The sequence below is a fragment of the Balaenoptera borealis genome (genome assembly GCF_965194805.1).
Source record: "Balaenoptera borealis genome assembly, chromosome: 15".
Taxonomy (NCBI): Eukaryota; Metazoa; Chordata; class Mammalia; order Artiodactyla; family Balaenopteridae; genus Balaenoptera; species Balaenoptera borealis.
In genome coordinates, this window is record NC_138871.1 from 11,448,037 (window position 1) to 11,470,941 (window position 22,905).

The 22,905-nt window shown below is 41.8% G+C and overlaps 2 protein-coding genes across 3 annotated transcripts in view; one reads left to right on the top strand and one right to left on the bottom strand.

Annotated features, from left to right (window-relative positions):
- Nucleotides 1–22,905, top strand: part of MERTK (MER proto-oncogene, tyrosine kinase) — a 115,520-nt gene that overhangs the window by 85,731 nt on the left and 6,884 nt on the right. The window contains exons 10-18 of one of the 2 annotated variants that reach the window (XM_082357826.1): nt 2,053–2,206; nt 5,232–5,317; nt 7,060–7,155; nt 7,877–7,957; nt 12,573–12,665; nt 14,198–14,316; nt 18,706–18,815; nt 20,970–21,129; nt 21,805–21,941. In XM_082357826.1, the coding sequence (XP_082213952.1) occupies nt 2,053–2,206; nt 5,232–5,317; nt 7,060–7,155; nt 7,877–7,957; nt 12,573–12,665; nt 14,198–14,316; nt 18,706–18,815; nt 20,970–21,129; nt 21,805–21,941 (1,036 nt within the window). The remainder of the gene's footprint in view (nt 1–2,052; nt 2,207–5,231; nt 5,318–7,059; nt 7,156–7,876; nt 7,958–12,572; nt 12,666–14,197; nt 14,317–18,705; nt 18,816–20,969; nt 21,130–21,804; nt 21,942–22,905) is intronic. The other variant, XM_082357827.1, reaches the window with a different exon arrangement.
- Nucleotides 1,004–22,905, bottom strand: part of ZC3H8 (zinc finger CCCH-type containing 8) — a 198,893-nt gene continuing 176,991 nt past the window's right edge. The window contains exon 9 of the mRNA XM_082357882.1: nt 1,004–1,013. The gene's annotated coding sequence lies outside the window, so the exon portion shown is untranslated. The remainder of the gene's footprint in view (nt 1,014–22,905) is intronic.

Consider the following 22,905-nt stretch of genomic DNA (forward strand, 5'->3'; position numbering starts at 1 on the left):
TCCCCACACCTTGTGGCATGTGGGATCTAGGATCTTAGTTCCCTGACCAGGGATCGAACCCACGGCCTCTGCAGTTGAAGCACAGAGTCTTAACCACTGAACTGCCAGGGAACTCCTATTCTTCAATTTTTTAAAAAAAGTCAGAGTTTAAGATGACAGAGCTTTCATCTTCATTCATAATAAACTGTCCAAAACTGTAAAAAGCTTTGCTGTTCTGGCAGTCCTGGCTTTGCATGGTTCCCGTCTGCATACATTTCAGTTACCACAGTTTAGTTACATCACACCTGTTCCCCAACAATATGGTTCAAATTTAAGGTGCCAGCATATATGAACTGTGAGTAATTGTATAAACTTCACCGCCCGCTCTTCAGTGCACAAATCACTCCATAAATAACAGGGGCATCTTGGTTGTGACCAGTTGGGTCACTTCTTTCAAAGTCTGTCTGTGGTTGATCACCGTGCTTTCCTTATTCAGTTCACATGCATCTAACAGGCATAGAGCTGTGTTACTTCCTTGTCTCGCAGGGGCGAACCCACATGACATTTCACAAAAGCAGATAATTGAAAGACGGAGCTGGTGAACAAAGATGAAAATGTAGAGAAGAAAGAAAAAGTGATAGTGTTGGAAGTGGAATTTGAATTGAATGTGTGTGGAATTCCGAAAGAGCTAGTTGACTGTGGGCATGTTGTTGCTGCTGCCATTTGGTCCATGAGATGTGCAGCCAGGGAACTCGGTGAAGGTGGACTTACCCACGTGAGTGAACTGGTTGTGCTGAAAAGGAGAAAGATGTCCCAGAGGAAGTTACACTGGCCACAGTCTTCACATGTGTGTCAGGGGCCCCGAAGCTGGTGTACTGAATTGAGAATATGCAGATTATGGCCCACTGAATGAGCAGCACACACCACCCACATGGGGTGGGCAGATAGTTCCCTCGGCATCTGAGCTGCCACTTTGGGGAAGTGAAAACACTGGGGTCATTTTGATTGTGCAGTTTCAATACACCCACACAAAGGAAGCAGAGTCACAAGATCTATTACAGATCCCAGACGCGGGTGTGGGGGGAGGAGGTGGGAGAGCCAGGGGAAGGGTGGTCCTTCATCCCATGTCGGAGCAGGCGGAAGAGAGAGGGTAGAAAACGCCTGTACTTAACTTTTCAGGGGCTCAACTCTAAATGGTTATTTTTAAAGGTGCCCCCGGAAAAGCAAAGCGGGAACTTGCAGCAGGACTCCTAAGCTCAGATCCTTATCGAAATGCCCAGACTCTGAATTGTCATACTGGGCTGTAAGCAGGGTTGTCATACTGTACAGTGCCTCAGCAGGGACTTCCCTGGTGGTCCAGTGGTTAAGAATCCGCCTTCCAATACCGGGGACACGGGTTCGATCCCTGGTTGGGGAACTAAGATCCCACATGCCGAGGGGGGAAAGTGAGCCTGCGCGCCACAGATAGAGAGCCCGCGCACTGCAACTACTAAGGCCGCGCACTCTGGACCGTGCACGCCACAACTAGAGAGGAGCCTGCACGCCGCAACAAAGAGCCCGTGCGCCACAACAAAAGATCCCACATGCCACAACTAAGACCTGACACAGCCAAATAAGTAAATAGATAAATATTTTTTTAAAAGAAAATGCCTCAGCAGCAACTCAAAATCTCTGCCTTCTCATCACAACATTAAAGGAACTCACAGAGGTATTTTACAACACTGAAAGCGCAAAGGATAAAACATGGGAAGCTGATCCAAACTTGGAAAGGAGTATGACATTTGTCAGGGCATGGAAAATACATTCTGTCTATATCCTAAGCTATATGGCTAGAAGCTGGCAAGGAGTGTTCAAACTACTCTTGTTACTTTTTTTTACAAAGAAATAAAGCATTTTGATTCTCAATATTTCTGGTGTTTTAAATTAGAGTGTACCAGTTAAATATTAGTTTTACTATTTTTTCAATTGCTTATACATTTATAACTGACATGAAGAGAGTTCCCCAATATTGTAAATCAACTACCCCAAATCCCAAAGAGATGTTTTGAATTGATTCTATTGGTATTTTACCAGGTTGGGTAGATTTTGCCCCCTCGTCAACCCCAGCACCTGGCAACAAAGATCCTGTGCTCATCGTCCTTGGCTGCTTTTGTGGATTTGTTTTGATTGGGTTGACTTTATATATATCTCTGGCCATTAGGAAAAGATTCCAGGAGACAAAGTTTGGGTAAGTTTCTCAGTTTAAAATGTTTTGCTCAGTGGTATCGATGAAGTTGCTATGCCAAGCGTTAATGCCTCTTCTGCTGGCCCAGCTCCGGTACCCAGCTGGGTCCCTGTATTATGCACACCCCGGGGGAGGCAGCTTCCTTACTTAGGCCAGTGCCACAAAGGCAGGCAATAGTGAAAGCTTTTTACTTCTTCTAAAGTCTCTTCTTGCTTTCCTCCTTTCTTGTTTTCCTTTAAGAGGAAACTTAATATTTTTTAGGATATTAAATGTTGTGAAAATATTTTGATTCTGGTTTTAAAATACATTAAAGTCAAAGTGCTAGAATGACATCCCATCCACAATAGCGCGAGAAATATAATGTTCCTAAGAAGAAACCCAATGTATGTACAAGAGCTTTGTGGAAAAACTTATTAAACTTTACTGACATTGCAGAAGACAACTCAAATAAATGGAAAGATGTGTACCATGTTCATAGATGGGAAGGCTCAGTTTTGTCAAGAGATCATTTTTCCCCAAGTTAACCATAAATTCAATATAATCACCATCTAAATTGCTGCAGGATTGTTGATAAAAGCTGATTTGAAAATTTACCTGAGGGACTTCCCTGGCAGTCTGGTGGTTGAGACTTTGCCTTCCAATGCAGGGGGTGTGGGTTTAATGCAGGGGGTGCAGGTTAGATCCCTGGTCAGGGAGCTAGGATCCCATATGCCTCGTGGCCAAAAAGCCAAAACATAAAACAGAAGCAATGTTGTAACAAATTCAATAAAGACTTAAAAAGGTCCACCTCAAAAAAAATCTTAAAAAAAAAAAAAAAAGAAAGAAAATTTACCTTGAAGAGTAAATAAGCAGAGACAGCCAAGATAGTTTTGAAAAGCACAAAAGTTTGGGTGGAGAGGGCTAATCCTACTAGGTATAAAAACATGTTAAATGATTAGAACAGTGAGTTATTGGTGAGAACTCAGTGTATGGACATCACAGGGTACCCATATGTGTGTGGGAATAGAATATACAATGAAGATTGCATTTGAAATCTGTAGAGAAAGGAAGGAATATTCAAAAAACAGAACCTGTTCTAGGGGTTGGATGGAGAGAGATGAACAAGACAAACATGGGGCTGCCCCCATGGGGCTGTAGCTTATAGTCTAGCAGTTAAGAAGTGCAGAAGAAAATACTCCATGTGAAAACATTCTTATCAGCTAGTCCTCCACTAACTCATAGTTCCACAGAACCCAAAAGCTTACCACCAAAATAGATCTTAGATATTATCTGATTCAACCCTAGCTGTAATAATTTGGAGAAGTTTAAGGCTGAATGTTTTAAAACTTACCAAAAAGTGGGGCTGCAAAGTACAGCAGATACATTAATAAGATTCCAGTACTGTTTCAAATATTTAGAAATAAAATTATCTCCAAGAACCATTAAGCTGAGCAGAAGCTGAAAACAAGTGAAAAGTTGATCACAGGTTATTTTATACATTATTTTATACTGAAGTCAGTTTCCTTGGGTCTTCACTGCAACACCCTATCCATTTGTTCATTTTGTACAAGCACCTTTCATTTGTTCATTTTTTAATGAAAATACCTTTATTTTCTACTTATAAAAGTAACTTTCTTATAGTTTTTAAAAAAATCAAATTATATAGAATAGTTGAAAGTAGAAAGTGAAACCCACCTGTAACTCCAGGGTTTATACCTGGTCTCAGTTGCTATTTTGGCATAAATCCTTCCAAATTCTTTACTTTGCATACAAATATATTATTTTTTAAATGTGTTCTCTCTTTTAAAATAATCTATATATGCAAGATAATGTGAGGTTAAGTCTATAATTTAGACTCATGAATTCATAGTACTTTCCACCAATTAGTCTAACACAGTGACTAAATGGATTTTTTAAAATAGGTTTTATTTCTTAGAAAAGTTTTAAATTTACAGAAAAAATTGAGAAGGTAGTACAGAGACTTTCCATATACATCACATCCAGGGTCCCCTGTTATTAACATTTTATGTTAGGACAGTATATTTGCTACAATCAGTCAAATAATATCAATACATTATCATTAACGAAGTCCATACTTTATTCAGATTTCCTTTGTTTTTGCCTAATATCCCTTTTCTTTCCCAGAGTCCTATCCAGGACACCCCATTACATTTTGTTGTCATGTCTCCTTTGGCTCCTCTTGGCCATGGCAGTTTCCCAGCCTTTCCTTGTTTTTGTTGAACTTGATAGTTTTTGGGAGTACTGGTCAGGTATTTTGTAGGATGCCCTCTCTTGGGATTTGTGTGATGTTCTGCTCATGATTAGACTGGGGTTACAGGTTATTGAGTGGAAGACTACAGAGGTAGAGTGCCATCTTCATCCCATTACATCAAGGATACACGCTGTCAACACGATTTATCACTGTTCGTGTTGATCCTGATCACGTGGCTGAGGTGGTGTCTGCCTTGTTTCTCTACCATAGTTATTTTTTCCTCCCTTTTTATACTGGACTCTTAGGAAGCAAGTCAGTATATGCAGCTCACATGTACAGGGTAAGGAGTTAACGCTACCCCCATCTCTTAAAGACAGAGTATCTATATAAAATATTTGGAATTCTTCTGCACAGGAGACTTCTCCCTTTCCCCCAATTTATTTATTTATTTATACACATATACACACACACACACACATACATGTGTGTGTGTATGTGTGTGTATATATTATCAGTCTGGACTCATGGATATTAATTTTATACTTTGGGTTATAATCCAATACGACTTTATCGTGTTGCACAAATTGTCACAGCTTTGGCCGTTGGGAGCTTATCAGTTGTTCTCAGCTCTTGATGGTTCCTAGACATGGTTGTTTGATATTGCCAGGTAAGCCTAAAATGGATCTAAGGAAAGAAGCCTATTTCTCCCAGTGAGAAAGGGTTTTGTACTAGAAGAGCCCTTTTAACAGGCAGCAGCTTAGTAGCGTCTTGTGGAACCAGCCCCAGCCTGGGTGGCCTTCTGCTTCTTGTGTGAGATGTCTGTCCTCATTCACCCAGGAGCGCCTTCACAGAGGAGGATTCAGAATTGGTTGTCAGTTACATAGCAAAGAAGTCCTTCTGTCGGCGAGCCCTTGAACTCACCTGTAAGTTGACTCTCATTTCTCTTTTTTTGGCAAAAGTTAAAATAGTTGAGAGCAAAGAAAACCACAAATTAATTGATAGATTTCTAACAAAAGCCAAAGGAGTCGAAGAATGTCTATCTTTAATGTGCAAAATGTGTCTGGAAACCAACAAGTAGAGAGTCAGACATGGCCCTGGGCTTCCCTACTGGCCGGTTTCCTGGAAGTCTGGAGCTGGACCCACGGTGAAGTGACCTGGTTTAAGGACTCCTGATGCCATGAAACATGGAGGGAAGAAGGAACTCTCAGGGTGAGAGGAGAAGATGTGGGCAGAGGGATTTAAAGGAAACAGCAAAGCAGCTGTCAAAATCTTGAGCTCATTTCCTGTTTTTTCCTGGCAACCAAGTCAGGGAACAATTTGCTAGCATATTTTGTGACAGTTCTGGTTTGAGCTTTGCTGAATCAGAGTGGGAACTCTTTTAGTTTCAAAGAATGGGAATAGACAGATAGCTGTGTTCTTGAATAATTTCAGAAACAGTGTTGGAAGTGTGTGAATATTATCAAATTCAAGCTTCTGGATGTTTGCAAAAAACAAAACAAACAACAACAAATAAATACAAGGATGATGGAAGGCAGGTTACTATGAAACAAAAACTCATTTGATGTAGGATGTTATTACTTCCCTAATCTAGAAGTTTTGCCTGTTAGATGTCTATTCTTGCATTTTAAAAAAAATCTGTCATTTAGACCAATTTCTTTCCTTGATTGAAGCACTATTTGGGGAAAATTTTTCCACTAAGAGCTAATGTGTCCTTTCTAATTACCACATTTTTTTTTTTCTTTCAAAGTCATTCCCTAACTATGGCACAAACTGAATCATTTGCCAAGTGGCTATTGAATTGGTCTCCCTCTCCTGGTTAACACCTTTTATTGATAACACTGATTGTCTGTGCTGCATATCTACACCTCATAGAAAATCTTAATCTTCAGTCCCCCACCAAGTATTCAATTTAGCACTTTCTATGTCATTATAATGAGGTTCTATATACCATATGTAAAACAATCTGTACCTTGTTCTCTACATGTTTCCTGTGGGTTCTGTGTCACCTTCCCTGGCACGGGAGGGCAGGCGAGGTGTCCTGATGACTTTTTTGTATCCCACAGTTAGGGGTATACTAGTAAATGCTCCACTAGAAAGAATATTGACTTGGGACTTCCCTGATGGTCCAGTGGTTAAGACTCCGAGCTCCCAATGCAGGGGGCCCGGGTTTGATCCCCGGTCAGGGAACTAGATCCCGCGTGACGCAACGAAGATCCCTCACGCGGCAACTAAGATCCCGCGTAGTGCAACTAAGACCCGGCGCAGCCAAATAAATTTATAAATAAATATTTTAAAATTAAAAAAAAAAGAAAAGAAAAGAAAAAATATTGACTTACCTTCCTCACTCCTTTGGGTCAAGGGCAAAGGTTCCCTGCATGAATCTGATTGCCAGCTGCTGCTACCACCCAATGGGAAGAGAAATATGGTTCTGATTTTTATAATCCTTCAGGATTAATTTTGCCCTGAAAGATTCATTTTACTCAGTTTAATCATTAAGTAGGATTAAGTGTGATATTTTACTACTGGCATTTTGGGGGGAGAGCTGTGGATATAAAATGAGAAAAATGTTTAACTTTTTTATAGGACTTTATATACAATTTTAATTATATTCATATGAAAGGAAGCATACTGACAGGTCATGTATATTCTGTGACTCCTTTTATAGTACATAGCTTGGGAGTCAGTGAGGAACTGCAAAATAAACTAGAGGATGTCGTGATTGACAGGAACCTTCTAATTCTTGGAAAAATTCTGGGTGAAGGTAAGCAGTTTAATTCTTTTAAAATATGAGTAAGAAGGTAAGCAGTTCACAGTCATTTTAAAAAATATATATTTATTAAATAAAATACCATTTTTGTGACTTTAAGTTATAATACAAATAGTTCTATCTTATAGCTTTTAAAATGAAAAAGTAAATAGTGATTTTTGAAACTCAGATTTGGCCTATGAAAAGGGCCTCTGCAGAGCCTAACAAACACAGTAGGCTCTTGAAAAATATTAATTTCCTTTCTTCATTAAAATGCATGCAATTCATTGGTCAGCTTCCTATATACTTTCAATTTATTCCTCTAGTTCTTAAGTTTACTAATCTTGTCACCTTCCTAATTAAATAGGAACAGAGGTGAAACTACATATTTGTCAAAATGGTCTTAGGATAAATGATAATGGTATTAAGAGTTTGTACTTGATGCATGTCAGTAACAATTTCCATGTTGTCTTGTAAGTTTCTTGAATCAGTTACGATGCTTAATAAAGTGATGAGCTGAGCTAAGTCTGAGCCAACCAAGCTTGTGACAAGCAGGAGGCTAGGGCATGGCCTGTGCCCTGGGTTTACCAGTGTGGGTGACCTGGCCAGCTCTGCCCGGCTGCTGTGTTGGGGTCACAATGGAGCCACGTGAAAACAGCAGCTGCGGTGCTATTGCATTTCTGTGGGCAAGAGAGATTTTGCACAAGGTCAATATAGATGTTGTTTTACTTCACAGGAGAGTTTGGGTCTGTCATGGAAGGAAATCTTAATCAGCAGGATGGGACCTCTCAGAAGGTGGCCGTGAAAACCATGAAGTGTGAGTTAACCCTGATGAAACCCATTCTTCTAGGCGTGGGCAGCTGCTTCAGTATCCGGTGCTTCATCAGGCCAGTGATGAATGATGGAGTTCCTATGTCATGGTCTCGGTCACCAATGGGTCAGAAGGCCATCCAGAGCACTGTTAAGGTCACAGATGGAAAGTTACTGTAATGAGCTCTTCATACCTGCATCATATATTCTTTTTTTTTTTAATGTTTGGTTTTATTTATTTATGTATTTATTTATTATTGAAGTATAGTTGGTTTACAGTGTTTCAGATGTACAGCAAAGTGATTCAGAATATTATATATTCTTTACACTTGTCAGGGAGGGGGAAATTTCCCCCTCCACCCCTTTTAAGTTCTTGTGGCTGGCCTAATAAAATTGACACAAGACAGATTAACAGGAGAAAAAAAAATAAGCTTTCATTCACGTGCAGGAAATGTCATAGAAATGGGACCTACGAAGCGGCCAAAGAGGCAGCTTTTATACGTTTTAGACAAAGAAACAGTAAATTTGTGAGGAATTGACAGGACAAAGAAACTAAGATCCCGCGTACTGGGTTTTAGGTGCTCAATAAGTGAAGAATCAAAGCAAAGCTCAAAGTTTGGGCTTGGGGTAGTCAATTTAAAGAACTAACAAGGGAGAGGGTGTGGAGAAAAGGGAACCCTCTCGCACTGTTGGTGGGAATGTAAATTGATACAGCCACTATGGAGAACAGTATGGAGGTTCCTTAAAAAACTGAAAATAGAGCTACCATACGACCCAGCAATCCCACTACTGGGCATATACCCTGAGAAGACCATAATTCAAAAAGAGTCATGTACCACGTGTTCATTGCAGCTCTGTTTACAATAGCCAGGACATGGAAGCAACCTAAGTGTCCATCGACAGGTGAATGGATAAAGAAGATGCGGCACATGTATACAATGGAATATTACTCAGCCATAAAAAGAAACGAAATTGAGTTATTTGTAGTGAGAAGGATGGACCTAGAGTCTGTCATATAGAGTGAAGTAAGTCAGAAAGAGAAAAACAAATACCATATGCTAACACATATATATGGAATCTAAAAAAAAAAAAATGGTTCTGAAGAACCTAGGGGCAGGACAGGAATAAAGACGCAGATGTAGAGAATGGACTTGAGGACACGGGGACGGGGAAGGGTAAGCTGGGACGAAGTGAGAGAGTGGCATGGACTTATAAATACTACCAAATGTAAAATAGCTAGTGGGAAGCAACTGCATAGCACAGGGAGATCAGCTCGGTGCTTTGTGACCACCTAGAGGGGTGGGATAGGGAGGGTGGGAGGGAGATGCAAGAGGGAGGAGATATGGTGATATATGTATACGTATAGCTGATTCACTTTGTTATACAGCAGCAACTAACACACCATTGTAAAGCAATTATACTCCAATAAAGATGTTAAAAAAGAAAGAACTAACAAGGTTTGTTTATACAGGCTTCTTCAGCCAGAATTCCCTATCTCTGGAGATAAGGGTATCCTTCATCTTTCGCATGAGAGAGTTATTTCCTGCTTTCAGGAAGACAGAAAGGAGTGTCAGAGTGTCCCTCTTGCACTGGCCGTTTCCTAAGTAACTGTAATTCAAAATAATCAATATGCCATTGTGACATATTTTGGGGTGGCCCACCCTGAGCCCCAGCACACTCAAGGCAATAACATTTGTTATTTTTACTCTCTCCCTCCCCCTCTCTTATCATTTAGTAGAGATAATGATTCCAAAGTAAAGCATGAATTTCCAAGGCAGGGCTGAGCTGGTAGCAGCATCTGACCCCAGGGATTGGTCTGGCTTAGCTTGGTGGGTTCAATTCCTTACTTGAGGGTGGTTGTGTGGTGTGCAGGAAGCTGTGGACTGCCTGGAAGGTAAGATTCCCAGAGAGAGGAGAAATATTCTTTGGTTAAAGGCATATCAAGAGCTATGATCATAAACTGCAGTCTCCAAGGGAGCTGGGAAGAGTGCTTACATCTGGGTCAGGAAGGGCCTGATAAGTCATCACACAGAATCTGTTTTCATCCCACAAGTAGTAAAGCGCTATTAAGAATCTTAAGCAAATGAGGACAAGAGCATATTATTACATTCTAGAAAGTTCACTTTGGTTGCAGCATGGAGGAGAAAAAATTACAGTGTTGACAAAAATAGTGGCAGATGCCAGTTAGAGCCCTTCAGAGTCTGTGCCCATGTCCATCTAGACAAGGAAACTAAGGCTCAGAAAGGTGGTGACTTGTCCAAGTCAAACAGCTAGAAAGGAGGAGGGTCGGGCCGGAGTTTTCCTCACCATAGATTGACCAGACTGCAATGGCGGAACATGATAACAGGTCCCCCCATGCCCTTCTCCAGGAAGCATCTCCAGGGCCTGGAGACACGTGATTGTCTAAGTTTGGTTCTTCAGGTGTCCAGCTGGGCACCCATGAAATTGACCATGATCGTACACCATTCACCTGCAGTTGTCTTCACAATTCATACAGAGGAAAATTATTCGGTGCTGTGTTTGTTAATGCTGTTAATATTGCTTCCTCATTTACCCCTTGTATATATTCACTATTATTTTTGATCAAGGGGTAAAGTAAAATTGGTTTCTTCCTAAAATTTAAATCCACCGTTTATTGGGCATTAAGGCATCAGTTAGATTATAAGCATGTACTGAGACTTTTTAACCAGAATTGGAGGCTGAAGTTTTAATTTAAATATAAAAAGTAACCATAATAACCAATAAGTCAGACGGGCTGGTGCTTTTTGCTTTTTCAAGCTTTTTGTATACATAATAATGGCCAGTACTTATGTAATTCTTACTGTGTGCCAAAGGGCACTGCAGTTATTCCCACATTTCATCAGTACAGCAGGAGCAGGAAGTCAGTACAACTCGGAAGTAGGTGTGGGTAATCTCCTCCATAGACTGAGAAAACCCAAAGTTAGAGTACTTACTGGAGCTGAACCCGGTGTGGAGCCGAGTCTGGGTATCAAGCCACAGTCAGCATCCTTCCTGCCTCTCTCGTTTTTCTGTTAACCTCTCAGTGTGTCCCTGGGAAGGCTCCTTCCATCAGTTATCCCAATTCACCAAGTAGAAAGTTTAGGGGCCCTAGTGAAAGGAGCTGGGCCTGGAACCTGTTTCCTCTCTGGCCTTGGCTCTGCTATCCTTTCACTTAATTAGAATAACTAGTATGTGAATTGCATCCATGCTAATTATCAAAGATTAAAAGCCCAGTCTCTGGCCTCTGAATCCCAGGGTCATCTACATTTGCCTGGAAGGGTTAGACCCTGGGGAAGGGGTTTGCCCACTTCACCTGGTTGTTTGGGGCAAAGTTGGCAGACATTTTGCAGGTCTATAGAATTTTTTTTCTTAAATTTGCTTTGATAGGAAGATTAATATATCTTAAGCCCATAGGAGGTACAGACCCCATACTACATGCTCTTACATGTAATTTCAATCAACATTTCCCCCCTGTTAAAGCAGATTCCCTAAGGCATGCTTGGCTTTGTGTTTGACTTTAACTGTGGTAAAATACACATAACATAAAATATACCATCCTAACCATTTATAAGTGTACAGTTCAGGGACATTCAGTACATTCACACTGTTGTGCAACCATCACCACCATCCATCTCCAGAACTTGTTCGCCTTGCAAAACCATAACTCCGTACCCATTAAACAACAACCCTCCATCCCCCGTGCCCCCTCCTGCTTCTGGCAGCCACCATTCTACTTTGTGTCTCTGTGAATTTGACTTCTCTAAATACCTCATAAAAGTGGAATCATACGGGATTTGTCCTCATGTGACTGGCTTATTTCACTGACCATAATATAGGATTTTAAATGTTTCTCTTAAATTGCCTTAATTCCAAAAACTTGGTATGAAAGTGCATCTAGTTCACAAGGCATGATTGGGCAACCAGACTTGCAAGAAACGTGGTGAGAGAGAGAAGCATGTGTTCTTTCTTTTTTGAAGGCAAAAATCCTTGCAACAGATCAGTTGGATTTGATTTTAGTTTTTTTAAACTAATATGCTTTCATTTTTAGAGCAGTTTTAGGTTTATAGAAAAATTGGGCAGGGACTTCCCTGGCAGTCCAGTAATTAAGACTCGGGGCTTCCACTGCAGGGGCCATGGGTTTGACCCCTGGCCAAGGAACTAAGATCCCGTATGCCTTGCAGCTCAGCTGAAAAAAAAAAAAATTGGGCAGAAAGTAGAGGGTTCCCATATGCCCCCTCCCCTCACACAGTCTCCCCTATTAACATCTTGCATGGGTGTGGTACATTTTTTATAATTGATGAACCCGTAGTGATACATTATTAACTGAAACTCATAGGTTACATTAGGGTTCACCTTGTGTTGTATGTTCTGTGGGTTTTGACAAATGCATAATGCCGTGTGTCCACCATTCCAGGGTCATACAGAAGTTTCACCTTCCTAAAATCCCCATATGCCATCTATTCATCCCTCCCCCCACCAGTCTCTGACAACCACTCATCTGTTTACTGTTGCTATCATTTTGCCTTTTCCTGATTTTACTTTCAAAGAACAAAATTGCTATTGCCCTCTCCCCTTCTCTGAGTAAATAACTCGTGCCTGACATTTTCTGTCTTTTCTTTTAGTGGACAACTTTTCGCAGCGAGAGATTGAGGAGTTTCTCAGTGAGGCTGCGTGCATGAAAGACTTCAACCACCCAAACGTCCTCCGACTCCTAGGTACTCAGAGAAACATAGCACCACTGGGTGGCCGGAGGGGCTCGGCTGATCCACTCTGGGCCACAGGAGAAATCTCTGGGGCAGATAAATTTTACACTTTGTATAACTCCAAAGCAATTTATAACATCGGGTTTTTCGGGAATTCCCTGGCGGTCCAGTGGTTAGGACTCGGCGCTTCCACTGCAGGGGGCCCAAGTTCGATCCCTGGTTGGGGAACTAAGATCCTGCAAGCTGCACAGTGCGGCAAAAAATAAAATAAAATAAAAATAAGGGAGTTTTCACCCAAAAGACTTATTATGGTTATATTTTCTGAGGCTGGTCGTAAAAATAAGCCTGCATTTTCCTGGACATCAGTGGGCTCAGGAATGTTTAGTGTCCACAGAGTTCTAGGTGATTGTGGATTAAAACAGCCCCTGGTTACCCCAGTTACAAGACATGAAAGCTGGTTATGCTATAATTTGTATTGATTTAGTTTATCCGTGAATCAAAAGCTAGCGGAGTAAAGCTGTAAAAGTAGACAAATTCCATAGATCATCTTTGAGAAACAATTTATTGACATATTTCAAGTACTGATTTCTTGGGATCTCCACTGACAATTTCATGGGACTTGATTTAAGTGATTTGAGTCAGTGATTTAATAGGCAGAATTTGGTTTTGTGGCACTGTTTGCTAAAAAATACAAAATGGAGAGCCTGTATCAAGTGGTTGCTGTGTGATACTATTCCAGGAGGGAAGAGTGACCTAAAAATAATTGAATATTCTGCTGACTTTTTGCTTTTTTTTTTTTTTGCTGTCCTGTGACTTGATAAATGCTAAATTCTTTGGGGAACTTTCAAAGTTTTATTATGATGGACACTGCAGAGAGATGGGAAAACTAATGTTTGGAGACAATGTTATGTCAAAGAAACTACTGTTGGTCATTTGTAACTATTGACTTCAGCAGACTCTGAGAACAATGGCGCTTTGTAATTGTACCAGCATTTGCAAGAGCTTTGTAAGCTTGATCTCAGGTGACAGACAGGCTCTGATTCTAGCATCCATGACAAATGATGTTTTTTCCCCCCGTGTATGTGTTAACATTTAGAGATGTGAATTTCACCTATTGGCCCTCAGAATTCTTCCAATAGTTTTAAGCATTTGGTTGCAGGGGACTTCTTCATACGATTAAGTATTTAACCATCACATGAAACTAGTTTGCCCTTGAATTCTGCTGCAGTCGCTACCCCTCACTTAGACTCAGTATAACAAAAACGCCACGGGTTTATAGATGGCTGTACTTGATTAATTTTTGAGAGCTTTCACGCAAAGATTGGCACTAGTCTGAAAGAAAAAGAAATACCAAGAAGTGGACCCAGGGTGTGTTCCATATTCTAGAATACAGCGTGTGAGTTGTGAGGGTTTTGTTTTCTTTTGTTTTTTTAACCGCTAACTTGAGAGCACATGTTTTCAATTTGGCCAGTGCTTCTGCAGTGCTTTTTCTGGCCACTGGTAACAAGGGCTCTTTGTAACTTACTCTCTGTTTTTAATTCCAGGTGTGTGTATAGAAATTAGCCCTCAAGGCATCCCCAGGCCCATGGTGATTTTACCCTTCATGAAATACGGGGATCTGCACACCTATTTACTCTATTCCCGATTGGAGACAGGACCAAAGGTAATTAATCACCCAGTTGCATGGCCTCTGAACAGTGCTTGGGGCTCCCGTGACAGGGCCTGAACAACACCAGCGTCTAACCTAGAAAATGAAGGAGGGAAGGAGGGGACGTTGGCCTCTGTTCAGTGCCCACTCTGCACCCTGGGGGTTGAAATGTGGTCCTCATAGCCGGCCTGCCCATAGATTTCATTATTCCTGTTGTATGTGAGGGAGAAGCCGGCTGGGAGTGGAGCAGAGTGGGCCCCTCTTGCTGTCAGAGTGGTCTCTTTCCTTGAAAGTCTCCTCTTTTTAGATTGTTCCCTCTGAAATTACTGAGTGCCGGAGCCATCTCAGTTTCAGAAAGTGTATAAATTTTAATGCATGTATAGATTCATATACTACCATTACAATCAGGATACAGAACAGTTCCGTCACCCAAAACTCCTCCTCCTGCTACCCGTTTATAGTTACACCTTGCCCACATGGCTAACCCCTGGTAACCACTGATCTGTTCTCCATCACTATAGTTTTGTCTTTTAGAGAATGCCATATACATGGAATTATATAGTTTGTAATTCTTTGAGACTGGCTTCCTTCACTCAGCATTATGCCTTTGGGAGCCATCCAAGTTGCATGTATCAGTAGTTCATTGCTTTTTTTATTGCTGTGTAGGCTTCTATTGTATGGCTGTATCAGTTTGCTTTTTCCATTTGCCTATTGAAGGACCTATGACAGTTTTGAGTTGCTATAAAAATTCACATACAGGTTTTTGAGTGAACATAACTTTTCATTTCTCTAGGCTAAATACCCACGAATGGGATGCTAGGTCCTATGGAAAATGTATGTTTGTCTTTATAGTAAATTGCTAAACTACTTTCCAGAATGGCTATACCATTTTACATTTCCACCAGGAATGTATGAGAAATTCAGTTGTTCTGCATTCTTGTTAGCACTTGGTATTATCTGTAGTTTTTTGTTTTGTTTTGTTTTTAGCTGCTCTGATAGGTGTATAGTGATAGCTTATCATGAAATTTATTTGCATTTCTCTGATGATTAATGATGTTGAGCATCTTGTGTTTATTTACCATCTTTATATCCTCTTCGGTGAGTGTCTGTTAAAGTCTTTTGTTTATTTTTTAATTGGGTGGTTGGTTTTCTTGTTGAGTTTTGAGAGTTCTTTAGCTACAGTTCCTCTGTTGGATATGTGATTTGCAAAGACTTTTCTCCCAGTTTGTAGCTTGTCTTTGTATTCTCTTAACATGAGCAAAAAAATTTAAATTTTGATGAAGTATAGTTCATCAGTTTTTTCTTTTAATGGATCATACTTTCACTGTCATTTCTAAGAACTCTTTGCCTAACTCCAGATAAAGAAGATTTTCTTCTGTGTTTTCTTCTAAAAATTTGTGGGTTTACATGTTACGTTTAAGTCTGTGACCCATTTTGAATTAATTTTTGTATAAGGTGTGAAATTTAGTTTGTTGCTTTTTTTGCATATAGATGACCAGCATCATTTGTGAAAAGACTATCCTTAATCCACTAATTGCTTTTGCACCTTTGTGAAAAATCAGTTGTACACGTGTGGGTCTATTTCTGAGTTCTCTGTTCTGTTCTGTTAAGCTATGTGCCATCCTTCGCCCCTATCACACAATTGAGATTACTGTAGCTTTATTGTCTTAAAATCGGGTAATGTGATTCCTCCAAATTTATCCTACTTTTTCAGATTTGTTTTTGCTATTCTAGTTTTGTTGCCCTTCTGTATAAATTATAGAATCAGGTTGTGTCTGCCAAAAGTACTGCTGTCATCTTATGTTCTTTTGAACAAAATAACAAGGAAACAAGTACACAGCATTTTACTGACTAATGAATAGTTTCAATTTGCAAAAATATAAAGTATATCTCCAATGATGGAAACTCCCAGGTTTTATAAAAGTTTAAAAGGAATGTTTTTAAAAGGAATGTATTTTCATATTTTGACACTTTGTAGCCACATGTAAAGCTGAAAGTCACAAAATATATCATAGACAAACTAGAAAATCAAGCTTTTATTCAAATCTCTACTGCCTTATCAGTCCGTTCCTTGGCAATAAATACCTTCTGGTCCTGCTAGAGTGGCCCAAGACTAGGTCTCGGTCATATAAATGTGCTTCTTCAGCAGGACCTGGGTGCCATTCTGTCCTCTGTGTGAATAGCACACCTGCTCTTCCAATCCATGAACACTGGATACCTTTCCATTTATTTAGAAACTAATTTAATTCTTTCCTTTTGTAGTTCTCAGAGTATAAGTTTTGCACTTCTTCTGTTAAATTTATTCCTAAGTATTTTGTTGTTGATTCTTTTGTAGATGTTGTTTTCTTAATTTCATTTTCAGACAGTTCATTGTTAGTGTGTAGAAATGCAGTTGAGTTTTGTATGTCAATCTAGCTAGTATCCTGCAACCTTATTGACCTCATTTATTAGCTTTACCACACAATGATCTTTTAAATGACCTTTGGTCACAGTCTGCAAGATTAACATAGTTCTGCTTGGAAACAAATAACACAAATGAATAGCACCGGATATTCATTATACTTTCATGAATATCAGCAGATTTGATATTTCTTAGCACCCAAATCCTTTCCTGGAAATTAACATCCAGAAAATCAAATGCCCCAGATATATAGAACAGAGGCATAAGGCTTTCATGCCTGATTTACTTACATTATTTTTAACAACTCCATTATGTAAGGGTAAAGGATAAAGCATTTTTGTTATATATACAGTCTGTGATTGACATGTGTCTTAGTTGAGAAATATAAATCATTAAAAATTCAGTGTCGGGACTTCCCTAGTGGTCCAGTCGTTAAGACTCCATGCTCCCAACTCAGGGGGCCTGGCTTCGATCCTTGGTCGGGGAACTAGATCCCGCATGCCTCAGCTAAGAGCCTGAATGCTGCAGCTAAGACCCAGCACAGCCCAATTAAAAGAAAAAAGAAAAATTCAGTGTCTTCACGTGGACCACTTTAGAAGACTCATGTGCCATATAGAATAAACCATAAATCCAATGCTTTGGGGAAGAATATATCATGGGTGGACCCATTTATGATTTCTAGGGACTTTGTGAACCCTTTTCTTTAGGGCTCTGACTGCCCTAAAACATTGAATTACTACACAGAAGTCTTCATTAGTCATCATCCTCGTAATCAGTCCCAACACGGCAGGTTTTCTAACACGCAGTCTGGTTTGATTTTTACAACATAGAAAAAAAACATTAGGCTGTTAAAACTTACAGGAAGGCCGTAGAGAAACAAAAATGAAAATTCCCGAATACTCACTTGTGGTACTTTGGTCCCATGATAAGGGGTAAAGACCATCCTACTTTCTGTCCAGAAGAAAAAAAGTCTCTTTTGAAACATTTCAAAATAAAATGATACCAGATGTGGGTGCATAATTGGGAACAGCTCCTTCTCCATGGGCTTTTTGCTGTCAAAACATTAGATCCTCCCCCACTGAAGCCAGACCCCCCTTCTTTTCCCCTCTTTGTCCCACTGCCACTCAGAAGGACACAAGGATCGCATTTGAGCTCATAACTTGTGAAAAGAATGTTATTAACTGGCCACACACACACAAAAAATTGTTGGTGGTATCTTTGGAATTGCATTAAATTTATAAATTAATTTTTTAAAATACCTTTAAACACAAGGAGAAGAAAACGTGATACTTGCCAAGAAGTTTTAGGGTTTGTTGGTTTTTGTTTGTTTTTCATTCCTTTTTAAAACCTTATTTGTGACATTAGTGATATGGAAATTTCCTTGTTTCATGGCCACGCTTCTAAGTCATAAAGCCATCATTTCACCCCCTCAAATGGAAGTAACTTGGTTTCCTTTTAAAAAATAATCCTGGACTTCCCTGGTGGCGCAGTGGTTAGGAATCTGCCTACCCACGCAGGGGACACAGGTTCGGGCCCTGGTCTGGGAAGATGCCACATGCTGCGGAGCAGCTAAGCCCGTGAGCCACAAATACTGAGCCTGCGCTCTAGAGCCCGCGAGTCACAACTACTGAAGCCTGCGTGCCACAACTACTGAAGCCTGTGTGCCTAGAGCCTGTGCTCCACAACAAGAGAAGCCACCGCAATGAGAAGCCCACGCACCGCAACAAAGAGTAGCCCCTGCTCGCTGCAACTAGAGAAAGCCCGGGCGCAGCAACCAAGACCCAACGCAGCCATAAATAAATAAATAAATAAATAAAGTTATAAAAAAATAATAATAGTCTCTCAGGAATTCCCTGGTGGTCCAGTGGTTAGGACTCTGCGCTTTCACTGCCAGGGCCTGGGTTCATTCCCTGGTCAGGGAACTAAGATCCTGCAAGCCACACGGTGTGGCCAGAAAAATAATAATAATAATAATCTGTCTCCTTGTGTCTTCCACCCCCTAGCATATTCCTCTGCAGACACTGTTGAAGTTCATGGTGGACATTGCCCAGGGAATGGAGTATCTGAGCAACAGGAACTTTCTTCATCGAGATTTAGCTGCTCGAAACTGCATGTAAGAGTCCTGGCCCATCCTGGAGTGGCTTGGACCTCATGGTGGTAGATATTTGTGGGCATGTGGGGTGGCCTGTTGATGTTAAAGTATGGAGGAGGACTAAGCTTGGGAGGCGACAGTGTGGCAGGCTCCGGAGATGGGGTTTCTACCGCCCTGACACATGACTGGGTGTTTGCTTGCGGGTTTTCACTACCTCTGCCTCTAAGAGTCTGGCTGGCCTCCAAAACTCCCCTGTGACTTCTTTTTTTTTTAATTTTTATTGGAGTATAGTTGATTTACAATGTTGTGTTAGTTTCAGGTGTACAGCAAAGTGATCAGTTATACATATACATATATCCACTCCTTTCTAGATTCTTTTCCCATATAGACCATTACAGAGTAATGAGTAGAGTTCCCTGTGCTATATAGTAGGTCCTTATTAGTTATCTATTTTCTGTATAGTAGTGTGTTTATGTGTGACTACTTTTTTATTTTCACATTCTCACTCAGCTAGGAGTACTAGGTGTGAACTTTGGGATCCTCCCCAACTGCCATCAGCTTATTTGGATCCAGAGTTACATATAAGTCAGCTGATCATGAAGACAGTAATGAAAATCATAATGGTTTCGTCCCTGAGTTTCCATGATGCTGCCTTGTGAAGTAGTTTGGTCCTGACTACACCAGAGCTTTCCTTTTGCAGCAGGGAGACGAGGGCTTATACAAGAACTTCGAACTTCCCCTTCCCCATCTCTTCAGTCTGCTTCAACAGCCATTATCTGCTGTAAATGTTCAAAAACAATAACTATTTCTTGATTTGAAATTTACTATTGGGGCTTCCCTGGTGGCGCAGTGGTTAAGAATCCGCCTGCTAATGCAGGGGACACGGGTTCGAGCCCTGGTCCGGGAAGATCCCACATGCCGTGGAGCAACTAAGCCCGTGCGCCACAACTACTGAGCCTGTGCTGTAGAGCCCGTGAGCCACAACTACTGAGCCCACGTGCCACAACTACTGAAGCCCACGCGCCTAGAGCCCGTGCTCCACAACAAGAGAAGCCACCGCAATGAGAAGCCCGCGCAACACAACGAAGAGTAGCCCCCGCTCACCGCAACTAGAGAAAGCCAGCGCGCAGCAACAAAAGACCCAACTCAGCCAAAAATAAATAAATAAATAGATAAATAAATAAAATTAAAAAAAAAAAAAAAGAAATTTACTATTGCAAGAAGAGAGAGTGTTCCTTAAATGTATTGCTGTCGTTCGTTTTTCTTCATTGGAGATGTGACAGTGGAGCCTGTCCCCTCCCTCCTCTTAACCAACCCTGCCCCCCGGCCCTCTATCACTTTCACCTCATTTTTGAAAACCCAGAAGGGTCTTGGTTTTGTTTTTCGTTTAAATAACTTGTCTACCATGGAGGGAGAATCATGAAAACCTTTTCTTCCCCTTAACATTTCCTTCATGTTTTTCCCACGAGGTAGGGTGACCAGCTGTCCAGTTTGTCCAGAATTGAGGGATTTCCCAGGATGTGGGACTTTTAGTTTTAAATGTCAGTGTCAGGCAAACAGGGACAAGGTAGTCGCCCTACCGCCAGACCGCTCATTCCTCCTCCTCCTCCTCTCCTTCTTGTCTAAGATCAATTTTAACTGCTTGGGCTGTAAATGCAATTGTATTCCTTTAATTTTCCAGTTAATTCCTCAGGTACCACCTGGCACCGTCTTAGCAGGAAGTCCGGTGTCCCCCGCTTACAGCACGTGCTTCCCCACCTCCCCCAAGCTGTCTAAGTGGCTTACTTAATCTATAGAGCCAGTGCTGCTTCCAAACGTCAGGCAGGAAGGCTACTGGACTCTAGATGAGTCCACCAGGGGGCCCTGGCTTGGAGCTGCTACTCTTTCTACTCCCGTGCACCTCTGTGCCCGCAGGTGGCTCCATCCTCTGTGCCCAGGTGCCCTGGTTGGTCCAGATTGCCACACAGACCAGCAGGGTAGAAAGGTATAACTCATCTGGTTCCCCCTCACTTGCTCTGCCATTGGTCCCAAAGCAGGACCCTCACCGGCTGTGGGGTCTCTCTCTTTTGGTTACTCATCGTGAATGTTTTCAGCTGCATCGGGTGCAGACCTGTGATTTAAGGCTTTGCCTCTGAGGTCGCTGAGGACATGAACTCACTCTGTCTCTCTCTGCAGGTTGCGAGATGACATGACTGTCTGCGTCGCGGACTTTGGCCTCTCTAAGAAGATTTACAGTGGCGACTACTACCGCCAGGGCCGCATCGCTAAGATGCCTGTGAAATGGATCGCCATAGAGAGTCTCGCGGACCGAGTGTACACCAGTAAAAGTGACGTGGTACGTACGTACAGAGTTTTGATTCGGGGCCCCGCATTGCAAAGATGAAGGCATGCTGAAAGAGATGACTTAAGCTGGTGCTGCAGGACATCTTACTCTTTGATCAACTGAGGATTGGGGCATGCTCACACTTCTCTTTATTTATCGCTAGATGCTTTAATTCAGGCAGAACATTAGATTCTGGTGAAGTAGCCTGACCTTCAGAGGATGGCAAAGGCCCTTAATTTATTTCCACTTTCCTCTGCTACAGTACAGTGACTCATTGCCCGCAACTAAGATATTTCACATTCACAGTAAATTAAATGAATTCATCCCATGGCTGTTTGGAACTAAGATGCTGTATAAAAGGTGCTGTGTATTGATACCCTTAACCAGAGATTGGGAATAGAAAACACTTGCCGACAACAGTAGGAACAGAACGTTAAACAGAGCACTGATGTGACACAGGGCTAGATCTGCCTTTGTCTCATTTCCCAAACAGCTTTAGTAAAAATGGGGAACTGTGACGTTCTGGCCCCACGTTGTTGCCGTTTTGGGAGAGCGGCGTATCTCAAACATAATTGTCAGCTTTGTGCACGACCGCCGGGGCTCTAAGGAAATGACCTTTCCCAATGAAAAAGTCCATTCAGCCTTTCTGGAAAGACTTGCATCCTGACGTTGTCGCTTTGTCCTCAGTGGGCATTTGGCGTGACCATGTGGGAAATAGCCACACGAGGAATGACCCCCTATCCCGGCGTCCAGAACCACGAAATATATGACTATCTTCTCCATGGCCACAGGCTCAAACAGCCAGAGGACTGCTTGGATGAACTGTGAGTCAGCTGCTCTCCATCTCGGGGCGCCCTGCAAAGACCTGGGGACACACAGCCATAGTGGGTGGGGACACTCAGCCGGGCGGGTGTGGGCAGAAGATGACACACGCAGATGGCCGGGCCAGAAGCCTCTCCTGGTGTGGGAAGTGGTGTGTGCACGTCTCCAGTGAGCCCGCACGTGTTCTGAAGTTCTGTAAGCCCCTCTAGGAAATACAGTCGGCCCTCTGTATGGGTGGATGCAGAACCCACAGATACGGGGGGCCAACTGACTGTAAGGGACTTGAGCATCTGCAGATTTTGGTATCCGCTGGGGCTTTTGGAACCAATCTGTCATGGATACCGAGGGATGACTATATATCCTGTAGGTAAATAGGTCTGCTTTACAATGCATGAGGTACTTGGATGATTCTCTGCCCTCTTTTGCTGCAGTCATGCTTCTCTTTCCATTCAGCATCTTAAACAAACCAATCAACAGGAATATCTTGAATCAGGAAATTTAGAAATCTAAGCCAGTGACTTTGCTTTCAAGCTGGTCATCAGAATTGCTTAGGGGATATTCTAAGAACGTGATTCCTCAGCCCTGTGCCTGGAGATTGTGATTCTCTTGGTACAGAGCAGGCCCAGAAATGTATGTTTTAAAACTATCCCAGGGATGGACTTCCCTGGTGGTGCAGTGGTTAAGAATCCGCCTGCCAACACAGGGGACACGGGTTCGAGCCCTGGTCCGGGAAGATCCCACATGCTGTGGAGCAACTAAGCCCGTGCACCACAACTACTGAGCCTGCGCTCTAGAGCTCGCGAGCCACAACTACTGAGGCCGCGTGCCACAGCTACTGAAGCCCGCGTGCCTAGAGCCTGTGCTCCACAGCAAGAGAAGCCACCACAATGAGAAGCCTGCGCACCGCAACGAAGACCCAACGCAGCCAAAAATAACTAAATGAATAAATAAATTTATAAAAGTAAT